This window comes from Lycium ferocissimum, chromosome 4, assembly GCF_029784015.1.
Source record: "Lycium ferocissimum isolate CSIRO_LF1 chromosome 4, AGI_CSIRO_Lferr_CH_V1, whole genome shotgun sequence".
Taxonomy (NCBI): Eukaryota; Viridiplantae; Streptophyta; class Magnoliopsida; order Solanales; family Solanaceae; genus Lycium; species Lycium ferocissimum.
This window is the reverse complement of record NC_081345.1, coordinates 44,035,813-44,047,549: the sequence shown is the minus strand read 5'-3', so window position 1 is coordinate 44,047,549 and position 11,737 is coordinate 44,035,813. Positions and strand designations below refer to the sequence as shown.

At 33.9% G+C, this 11,737-nt stretch overlaps 1 protein-coding gene across 1 annotated transcript; it reads left to right on the top strand.

Annotated features, from left to right (window-relative positions):
* Positions 1-7,573: 7,573 nt before the first annotated feature.
* Positions 7,574-9,486, top strand: LOC132053188 (ethylene-responsive transcription factor 3-like). Its single transcript, XM_059445099.1, has 2 exons — positions 7,574-7,872; positions 7,916-9,486. Exon 2 carries the CDS (start codon positions 8,434-8,436, stop codon positions 9,085-9,087), a length of 654 nt encoding a protein of 217 aa, XP_059301082.1. The 5' UTR covers positions 7,574-7,872; positions 7,916-8,433; the 3' UTR covers positions 9,088-9,486.
* Positions 9,487-11,737: the final 2,251 nt, after the last annotated feature.

The window sequence follows — 11,737 nt, the reverse complement described above, 5'->3', positions numbered from 1 at the left end:
AAGAAAAAAATTGGGAAATAAATTTTTAAGGAGTTGCAGGTTCGTATAATCCCAAAAAGGTTCGTTAAGGTAGTTTGACAACTTTTGCTCTTTATGGAAGGATCTGACACGCACCGAGTGACGTTTTAGGAGAAGTCAGGAGTAAGCTGAAATCTGAGGCGGTGTTTGGGAATCGGTTGTTAGTTATTACAGTATTATTCAACTTTTAGGCTTGATACTGACAATCTTGAGGTACACTTTTAAATATCTGGAAATAAAATGAACCTTGAAACAATCAAGAAAGTATTTTTTGTTAAAAAATTCAAAATTTCTCTATGGTAAAGTGAGTCATGAAAAATAGTTTTTTTCTTTCCTCTTATTAAATACCCTCCGGCCTCAACCATAAAAAGAGAACTACAAAAGTAGGTACTCCCTCTATTTTAATCTATCAATTGACGTTAGTTATCAGCTTACCAAAATTTGTTGTAAGCTTAATAAAAATAGTAATAATCAAATTAAAAAGAAATACCAGCCCTTAGCATGTGTCAAGTACTAGTAGTTATTGAGGCAAGAAAGACCTCAAGCATGTTGTTTACAGACAAGTGTCAGATGACTTTGGCAAATATGGGACCCACTACCCTGTCTATCGAGATTGACTTGACTACATATAAAGGCACTAAGCACGTGACTCGTTATATGCGGCCAGGTCTGACCAAATGCATTGACACACCATGGCCGGTTGAGTCAATATGGTCCCATTCACACATTTTCTTATGACTTTTTTGCCCTTAATTAGTGTGACCAAATTTCTAGACTTTTAATGGGCACGTTTGGCCATAAGAATTTTTCACTTTATTGAGAAACGTTTTGAGCTTTATTTAAAAATCGACGTCACTTGGTATAGAAAATATTTGGAATTTGAAAAATAACTAAAGACATGTTTTAAAGCACTTTGAAATATATTCGAACAATAAAATATTAACCCAAGCTCTGACAAAACGCAACTCAATCTTGACTCGACTTCAAAATTTCAAATAAAAAAGTGAAAAATATTTGGTTTTAAGTGTAAGCATACCTTAGTCACTAATACTCCCTCCGGTGTTCAAAAAGAGTGTCAATTTAACCATTTGTACACCCATTAAGAAACTTCTAGACAAAAATAGATAATTTGATTATATTAGTTCTAATTAAATAGGTATTGAAATTTGATCACTTAACACTTAATAAAGGTAAATTTGAACAAATAAGGTTAATTCTTTCTTAATTTGGTAAGTGAACACTCTTTTTTAACAAAAAAAATAAAGGCTAGATGGATACTTTTTTTGAACCAAATGGAGTATTTATTACGTGCCTTAAAGACCAAGGTCAAATTGTTTTTTACTTTAATTTTATATAAATATTACATAAACTTTATTTTCGTGAGCCTGCTCATATTGTTAGTTTCAAAGCGAGATAAATGAGCAAGATATGATAAGATGACAGTCAGCCTAAAACTTTGCAACTGATAATGAATACTCATAATAAAATTTGAATGAAATTGTGAGGATTCATATAGTTTGAGCTCAGATTATTTGGGACTAAGAGCCCGTTTGGATTAGCTGAAAAAAAGTGACTTTTAAGCATAAGTGCTTAAAGTACTTTTACGTGCTGAAAATTATTTTATAAATAGCGATTACGTATTTAGATAAAAAGTCTTAAGGGTTTTTTTAGAAGTAAGGGTCGTATTGGAATTAATAGAAAATATAAGGGATAAAAGGGTAAAGTTGTTGGTCAAACCAAAATGACTTTTAAGTTAAAAGAAAATAAGTTGGGGTTGAGCAACTTGTTGGTTTTGACTTATTTTAAACATTTTTAACTTAATTTAAAAAGCTATTTTTATTTATACGAAATAACAGAATAAATTAAAAATGTCTTATAAGCTGATTTGATCCACTTATAAGTCAATTCAAACAGGCTCTAAAGGCATGAAGCACATGACTCGTTATGTGGGGCCAGATCTGACGATTGCATTGACTTCATGGCTGGTCGAGTCTATGTGGGTCCCATTCATACAATTTGTTATGACCTTCTTACCCTTAATCAGTTTGACCAATTTCCTAAACTTAGTGAAATATACGAGTTTAACTTAATTGACTAATTCACTTGCCAACTACTCTGAAGGTTCCGTGAGGAAAGGAAATTTAATAATGAAACAATTTTAAGCATATTTATTATGTGCCCTAAAGACCAAGGTCAAATTGTTTTTTTACATTTATTATTTGAAATAATCATTAGGTAAACTTTGTTTGCGTGATCTTGCTTGTTTTGTTAGTATCAAGTCAGGATAAAGGAGGAGGGTGCGGTAAGATGACAATCAGCGTAAAACTTATCAACTCATAATGAATCCAGTAATACAATTTAAATAAATTCGCGAAGATTCACATAGTTGAGTCCAGCTTATTTGGGACTAAATGTAGTGGTTATATATAATCATCAGATATTTAGAGGAGCTCACTAACTCAAATTATTTTGTATTTGTGCAGCAAAATTTATTAAAGGGACAAAAAATTCCTTACCACAAATATTTTTATTCCAAAAGCTCAAACCAAAAAAATCTAATTATATATAGGAGAATTTCATCTATCACCTTACCCCTACAAAAACTCTTTACATTTCTTTTCCAATGCATTCCTACTTGCATTTGCAATAGGCATTTTCTTCTAATCATGAAAAAAAATGATTGATTTGTTTGCAACAAATTCATATGGGTTGCTAGTGCTAGTATTAGAAGAAAAAGCTTTACAATGTGATTGGACTTTGTTTTCGTCTTTTAATGGACTTTGCAGTCTTTGCTTAACACGGAAACGTACGTGGAGTCCAAAATAACATACATTATCAACGATTATATGAAACAACTTGATTAGCAATTGACAGATACTTATAGTCTCATGAGTATTCTTTATCACTTAGCGCGTATTAAGAAATGTCGATAATAAAATGTGAAGTTCTTAAATTCTTTCATATATAATAAAATAAACTATTTTTTAAAACGGCAGTAGATGCAAAGTAGTAAATCTTTTGACATTGGGAATCCAACAATACCAAGTTAGTATGTGGCTTTTTCCAATCACTATTTAGATGTTACTTTAACTTGTAATTCGTGTTTAAGGTAGAGTAGGAAAAATTAGTCAATTTATGTCTTGATTTCCCAATGTGACACTTATTATGGGATAAAAAAATTAGCTAAGGTAACACTTATTATGAGACGAAGGGAGTATTAAACTTCTTGAAAATGTTAGTCTAGTTTCATTTTCATGAATCTCCTTCCTTCCATTAAAAATTAAAAATAACGGAAAGGAACAAAGAATAAAGTTAAAACTCATTAAAAGAGTATGTTGGCTTAACTGATCAAAAGTTGCTACTAAGAAATAAATGTTAAAGACACTTTAAATATTGAATTGTTCTATACATAAATATTGCGTATTTACTATTGAAGTGTTGATAAAAGTTTTCTGTTTGAATAATTAAACGTCCTTAAAGCTATTTATAGAAATATAAACAAGAAAAATATCTTTATCCGTATAAGGACGAACAACGAAAATTAAATAAAAGGGAATTAGGGATTATATTTTAGAACGGTTATTTTGAAGATTATTGAAAATATTAGGGATAAAATCAAAAAAAAATTCTAATCTGACCAAGTTCTTATTAGTTGAAAGTCATAAGTTGGAGGTGACACACCTATAACTTTAAGCTGATTTTTGCTTCTAATATGCATGTTCGGTGCTTACCACTCACATAATAAATAAATAAATAATTGCATAAACATGTGTGATCAACTTATAAACTCGCCTTAGTAGTTAGTACCATTTAAGTTGATTTTTTTTTTTTGTTAACCCGTGTTTCTTTTTCCCTTTTTGCATTATTATCTATGACTAATCAACAAGCTGGTTGGCATTACAGCGCAATTAAGCTTCTTTGATTTGTCTAGTTTCTTTTTGATAAAGTAGTTTGTTGAAAACAAAATTCCTTTCGATAAGACTCAGAAAACATAAGTGGTTTGGTCGAATATTGGAATCCAACTATTGTTGTTATGCGCGGTCATTATGATGGCCGGCACCAGCGTGCCATAAAGAGTAATCAAATACCAATTCTATGGTCTTATACAACGCTTGTGAATAGACATCAATAGCAAATATTCATTGTTTGGTTCACATTCTTATTAATTATTATTACATGTTTGAAAAGATGCCTTGTAATTAAGTATATAATTTTGAATTAGTTATTTGGAAATATATATATTTGATCAGCATGAAATTGAATATAATTAAGGGGACAATCATACTTTACAATTGTGACAGTTAACCTCCTTATTTTAGCGCTTCCACGTCCCTATAAGACCCCCCAAAAATGGACAAATTCCTTAACCAAGTCCATATTACTACTTAAAACTTGTTGAAATGATTTAGGTTGGTGCTCGAAAAACACGGTTGAATTTCAACACCATTGAAACAAATGTGAATGAAAATCAAATGAATAAGACACAATTGGGCCAAATAATAGCTAGATGGTGGTACTTACACTCAGCCATAATCCATCCAAACCTATAAATTACACTAAGAATATTTAAGAAGATTCAAATTTTGATACACACACACGCAAAATAATATTTGATATATATAATTTTCCAGTAAATGGGATTCAACTTGCTATGATATATATAATTTTCCAGTAAATGGTATTCAACTTGCTAACTTTTACGTACTCTGAGAGATATAGTTAGGAAGAAGCTATACGAGATAAGGTGAGAGTGGCCTCCGTGGAGGACAAGATGAGAGTGGCTAGGATAAGATGGTTTGGGTATGTGTAGAGGAGGAGAAGCGCGGATGCACCAGTGAAAAGGGGTGAGAGTTTGGTCATAATGAGTGTTAGGAGAGGAAGAGGCGGGCCGAAAAAGTACTAGGGGGAGGTGATTCGGCAGGATATGGCACAACTCCAGTTTACCGAGGACATGACCCTAGATAGGAAGATTTGGAGGTCGAGGATTAAGGTAGAAGGTTCGTAAGTAGGCGATGGGCTGGGGGGGGGGGGGTATTCTCCTTTTCTCAGTAAGTAGCTGAGTATTGCTGCCGTTATTTTTTTCTTTCTAGCCTGTTTTGGTAATGCGTTGTTGTGCCAAGGGTCATATTGGAAACATTCTCTCTACTCTTCAAAAGGTAGGGATAAGTTCTAATCGTCTCTCACTAAACTTTACGATTTCGCTTTTATCGATTACAGTGGGTATGTTGTTGTTTTATCTAACGTCGTAATCAAACATTACTTTTTATGTGGCAATTATATATTTTTTATCGACCAATCAAACACTATCTTTTTTTTCTTATGCAAACAACAAAACATAAACATTTATTACAAACAGTACCATTCTGGTAGAAAGCTAGTACGATGAGATATTGTCAAAATTATGTGTGAATCCAACTCCAAGTTCGACAAGTTCCACTAGCTTTTTCCATAAGAGTGTGTTGGGATTCTAACTCACTATTGTGAAGTAAACGTAATAGAGTTAGGCTGTACACTTGTACTGTTGCAGAGACGAAAGTTTATTGCGTGCTCACATGTAATGGGCGCTACTATTATTCAAACTGGTGATTCTATTGGCGTAGTTCAGAATATTTGAATTTCAAATATTAATAGTCCAATTATGGTTTTGAAAATTAATCAAATTATTACTCGATAAACAAAAATGTCAAAAACGGAATGTTAATTGAAACAAAAAAGGAGAACAAAATCTATTGATTCTCTTTCAACTTGTTAAATCGTAAGTGCCACGATTTCCTTCACATGTGAGGTATTTGGTTCAAGTTCTGATGGTTCCGTACCAAGAAAAGGAATAGAAGAAGCGCTGACTATTTCATGCATGCTTTACCTAGTTCAAGAGGATATAACTGTTGTAATTTGGCAGAGCTCCACTTTTGCAATTGAGTATATTTCCAATGAACTCTTTAATTTTTTTGTTTTTGATTTTTCATTCTATGTCCGATACCTACTTTAGAGTCATAGTAATTTTGGCTCGCGCTGAAAAATCTCACTTTGAAAATAAAGTGTTCTCTACGAATACGAACTCAAAACTTCTGATTAATGATGAATAGTAATTGATTTCACATACCATAGAAGTATTGAAGGGGAAGGCAATAAATTCTAGAGTTTGAAAAAAGAGAGCTGTATCCTCCATTTATTTCTCCAACTACACACATCCCATCTTCTAGTTCTCCTCTTTCACGTGAATAGGTATAATCTCTCACATAAAGCCAACCGGCAAATTCATTTGGGCTAAAGGGAACATAATCAAGACTACTAATTGCAGTTATAATCTCATTGTTACTTTTTTAGTTTCACATTTAATGTGGGGTTATTATTCCCTAACAACATTTTTCTTTTTTACCTTTCTATCTTCTGCTCACATTAGGCTTTTAAGAAACTAGTTAAGATACCTATTACAATGTTTTTTTAAGGGAGTGTTTGAGATGGCTTTTAGAAGATTTCTGTAATTTTATCAATTTAATCCACTATGTCCTCTAGAATGAGGGTACTTAGTGGATGTATACTTTTTGCCGCTTTCTTACCTTGCTTAAGTCTTATAATGGAGGGTCCTAATCTGGCTTTTAAAGCTATTTTTAGGTGTCTTCTCGACCTTTCCACCGATGTTCTAATATAACTCTGATTTTATGGTTCTCCCTAGCTATGAGGCCTCACGCGGGTAGAGTTCGGTATTCCTTTTTTAACGAGTTCACGTGTTTGAATGAAATTTCATGGAGTAAGAGAGCTCGTATATTAAAACAAAATAAGTACAAGTGTCCATAAACTATTCGATCTTATTTTTACTATCAAATAATATTCGAAACTCTTTTTTTAATCATCAAATATCTGAAACTCGTTGGTTCGATTAATTTGAATTTATTTCACGCTGGTCATATACTCCTATTAAAAGAGAAAATGCTCCATGTCAATTGCTTTTCCATTTCTAATTTCTCTAACACTCCTTGATGGTAATAAAAATTTACTACTATCTCACTAGTACTCCCTCCGTTCACTTTTACTTGTCTACTATGCACTTTGCACACCCCTTAAGAAATAATAAATGAAGTGCATATTTTATCATGTTACTCATATTAATTGGTGTATGACTTCATAATGATTTTGAAAAATGGTTTGGAATGAATAATTAATACTAAGGGTAAAATAGAAAAAATAAATTATTTTTCTCTTGATATCTTAAAGTGGATAATTAAAAGTGAAAATCTATTTTCGAAATAATGAACAAGTAAAAGTAAACGGAGGGAGTAGGTATTAGTTGGAAATGATAAAGAATATGTGAGGGGCAACTTCGTCATTCCAAGCAAACAAAAAGAGTAATTAGCGTGGGAAAAATAAAAAAAAGGAAGCAAGACAGAAGCAGCAAAAGTAAAGCTTTGTTTGGTTTATGGATTAGTAGGGGGCAAAATAGAGAAAATGAAGATATTTTTTCCCCGCGTTTTTTTCCCACTTTCCCCACCAATTCCTTCCTCCCAAAACAAAAATTATAAAATAGTCTCCTTTCTATAAATGAAAAATTCAAATAAACAAAAGAAGAAAGAGCATCTCTCTCTCTAAAACTAAATTTCTCTCTCCATTTCTTATCCAAACACACCACACACAGTAGAGAGAGACGAAGAAGAAAGAAAGCTGAACTCTAGAGAGAGAAAATCAAAGTTTTAGAGACGCAGGGAAGCTAAAATCCTCTATTGTTTCTCGATCTTTCTCTCCATTTCACATCCTAACACACCACACACAGTAGAGAGAGAAGAATTGAAGGTTTAGAGAGAGAAAATCGAAGTTTTAGAGAGAGAGAAAATCGAAGTTTTAGAGAGAGAAATCTGAGTTTTGGAGAGAGAAAATCGAAATTTTAGAAAGAGAAAGTGAGTGCTTTTGGAGAAGAAGGAAAAGCTAAAATCCTCGGTTTTTGCTCGATCTAGAGAGAAATCGGAGTTTTAGAGAGAGAAATTAAAGTTCTAGAGAGATAAAGTGCGTGTTTTTTGAGACGAAAGAAAGCAAGTTTTAGAGAGAGAAAAAATCGAAGTTTCAGAGAGAAAAAATCGATGTTTTAGAGAGGGAAAATCGAAGTTGCAGAGAGGAAAATCCAAGTTCTAGAGAGAGAAAATCGATGTTTTAGAGAGGGAAAATCAAAGTTTCAGAGAGAGAAAAAAAATCAAAGTTCTAGAGAGAGAGAAAATCGAAGTTATATAGAGAGAAAGTGAGTGCTTTCTGAGACGAAAGGAAGCTAAAATCCTCTGAAAACAGAAATTTTAGAGAGAGAAAAATGATGTTTTAGAGAGAGAAAGGGAGTCCTCTCGAAGACGAAAGGAAACCTAAAAAAATCCTTTGTTATTGCTCGATCTAGACCGAGAAAATCAAACTTTTTTTTTCCTTCTTATTTAGGTCATGAGGAGAGGTAGACCAACGGCGGCGGCAGCAGCGAAACCTAACGGATCTGAAGGATTAAAAGAAATTAGGTTTCGTGGTGTCCGAAAACGGCCATGGGGTCGATTTGCAGCAGAAATTAGAGATCCATATAAGAAAAGTAGGGTTTGGTTAGGTACATTTGATTCAGCTGAGGAAGCAGCTAAAGCTTATGATACAGCTGCTATTACTCTTCGTGGACATAAAGCCAAAACTAATTTCCCTTTACCTCAACATAATCAACAATTCAATCAAATATTAAACCCTAACGACCCGTTTATTGACCCGAGATTTCAAACTCCCATTGTTTGTCAAAGACCTACATCTAGTAGTATGAGTAGTACAGTGGAATCTTTTAGCGGTCCTAGACTGCCACCGCCACGTCAGCAAACGGCGGCGAAACCGATGAGGAAACATCCTCGATCGCCGCCGGTTGTGCCGGATGATTGCAGGAGCGATTGTGATTCGTCGTCTTCTGTAGTTGAAAATGGTGAATGTGATAATGAGAATGAGAATGAAAACATTGTTTCGTCGTCTTTGAGGAAACCGTTGCCATTCGATCTTAACTTTCCTCCGGTGATGGATGATGTTTATGCGAATTCGGATGATGTTTACTGCACGGCGCTATGTCTTTGATGGAAAAATGTTTTCAAAGTTTCGATGTTTCTACCATTCGAAACCCCATTTGTTGAAAAAAGGGGTTGAAAGAAAAGAAATCACAGTTTTATAGCTATTGCTATGAGTCTGTTGCTGGAAGAGATTTTAAATCTTCAATTTGCTTATCCTATTTAATAGATGGATCAGTGTGTCTGATAATTGATCTGATTATGTGTCCTTCGACTATATATTTGTTGTGGGATAATGTAGTCCTTTATTGTCAGTTGAAGCCAGATTTATATACATTGACATGTAAAATTAGAGGGAACTTTCAGTTCCAGTGTTGTTAAGTATGATGATATGTACTCTTTCATTACTTTATGTCAGAATCAAGACTTCATTTGATCAAATATTAGTTGACATGTGTTTATTGTCATATATGTCTGTTTAGTGTTTTGATTGTTGTGTTAATCAGCTGCTATCATTTTAATTTTCCTCTGCCGATGGATGATGTTCGTGCTAATTCCGATGACCTTTACTGCACGACACTATGTCTTTGATGGAAATGGCTATCAAAGTTTCGATCTTTCTGTCATTCGAAACCCCATTTGGCTACCTAGTTTATTTAATTGTTGAAAAAGGCGTGGAAAGAAAAAAAAAAGTCACAGGTTTAAAGCTATTGCTATGAGTCTGTTGCTAGAAGAGATTTTAGATCTTCCGTTTACTTATCCTATTTAATGTCATGGTATTTCATGATAGATGGATCAGTGTGTCTGATAATTGATCTGATTATGTGTCCTCCAACTATATATGGGTTCAGGGATAATGTAGTCCTTTATTATCAGTTAAAGCCAGATTAATATACATTGACATGTAAGATTAGAGGCAACTTTCAGTTCCAGTTTTGTTGACGTATATGATGATATGTACTCTTTCATTACTTTATGTAAGAATCAAGAATTCATCTAATCAAATATTAGTTGATGTGTGTTCATTGACATATATGCTTGTTTTGATTGTGGTGTTAATCAGCTATAATTTTTAATTTCCAATATGAGTGCGTTTTTACAGGTTATATAGAGGTTGAGAACTTGTATGTAAGTTGAAGGTTTAATTATTTTCTTGCCAGAGATGTGATAGTAGTAGTTAAGGATATTAAATGTTTCATAAAATTCCATAATTTATTGGAGTATAGTATTTTGACATGGCTTATTGGGGTTCATTCTCGATGGCGCAAGTGCATCAGAAAGGCTTTTGCTTGAGCTTTTAAAATAGAACCCTTAGCTTTGTGAAGTTTTGTGATCTTTTAGAAAGAAAAAAGAAAAAAAAAAAAAAAGGTCTGTGATTGGAAGCTAGAAATATAAGTTGTCTGCCAAGTATATACTTCTTATGTACATCAAGTGTTGTATGGTGTAAAAGTAAGCAGCATTTAATTATTTGATGACAAGGGCGGCTCAGTTGGTTGAGCATGAGGCTTCCATAATGGAGGTCTCAGGTTAGCAGGGGATTTGCGCCCGGGTCGGCCTCGCGCGGGGGGCCTTTATAGTGCTTGGTTATCTCTCCTGTGTGGTTTGCGAGCTTTTACACAGGAGCGGGGTTACCCTGTGCGCACCCAAAAGTTTGGGTAGCGGATGCGGGTTCCCCTGTCATCAAATTTTTTTTTAAAATTTTTTATGACAACGGTCATTCAATGTTTTGGAGTATAAGGAATGCCAGATGTTCGGAAGGGAAGATGAATAGTGTACAATAGCTAAATACAAAGTTTTATGAATTTTGGCTTTTTGGTGTTATCTACAAGATGTCAATGATGAAGATAGCTTGATAGATTTCATAGAATCTTTACAAGGATAGGGCTTCCATTATAGGAATCCTTCTTTTTGTTTTTGGGCAGAGGGGTTCCTCCGATTTGTAGTGTCTGATTTGTATAGCTCGCTTACCTTTTTTAAAAATATAAAGCATTTTGACACGGCTTTTTGGTGTTCATTCTCTTGGGGATAAGCCTAGGTGGGTCACAAAAGGTTTTCCATGAGATGCTAAAAGGAGACTGGTTGCCTTGCCTTGTGATGTTTATGGAATTTGTAGTTGGTTTGATAGTGAGCAAGGAAGGTTGTGAAGTAGTGATTGTTTGATAATACTAAGAAGTATCTTTAGTCTTCTGCCAAAGAGATAATACTTCTTATGCAGTCAACAAAATGTTGTGTGGAGTACAGAAACAGCATTTAATCATTTGATAGCCATGGTCATTCTTTTACAAATGATCACCATAAGTTACTTTTTCAGCCCAGGGCTTCTTTGTGAATGTTTCCTATCACCTACAGTTTGATACTGGTGTTTATGATCTAACTTTTTACGTGTTTGTTTGATTTATCGAGTCTGGTTGGACTCTCTAAATTGAGTCATTATGTTACATTTTCAAACTTGCCTTAATTTCGTGGCATTTTCTGCGGTGCTAATAATTAAAGTGTCTTAGTACTTGACCAATATGCATGTTCCTCAATCTGTCATTTGTGTGCCTGCAGCACTTTAGTGTTACTCTGATTTTGTTCTTGTTGTACTGTGAACTTTGAGGAGTTGAAGTTTCTATGCTGAAGGTGCATAACTGTCAAAGGCTTGCTTGAGGTATGTTTAAGCTCTGAAGCAGGGTGTAGGTTATACTCTTCGCTTTGCTTAGCCCGTGCTTTAGGATCAA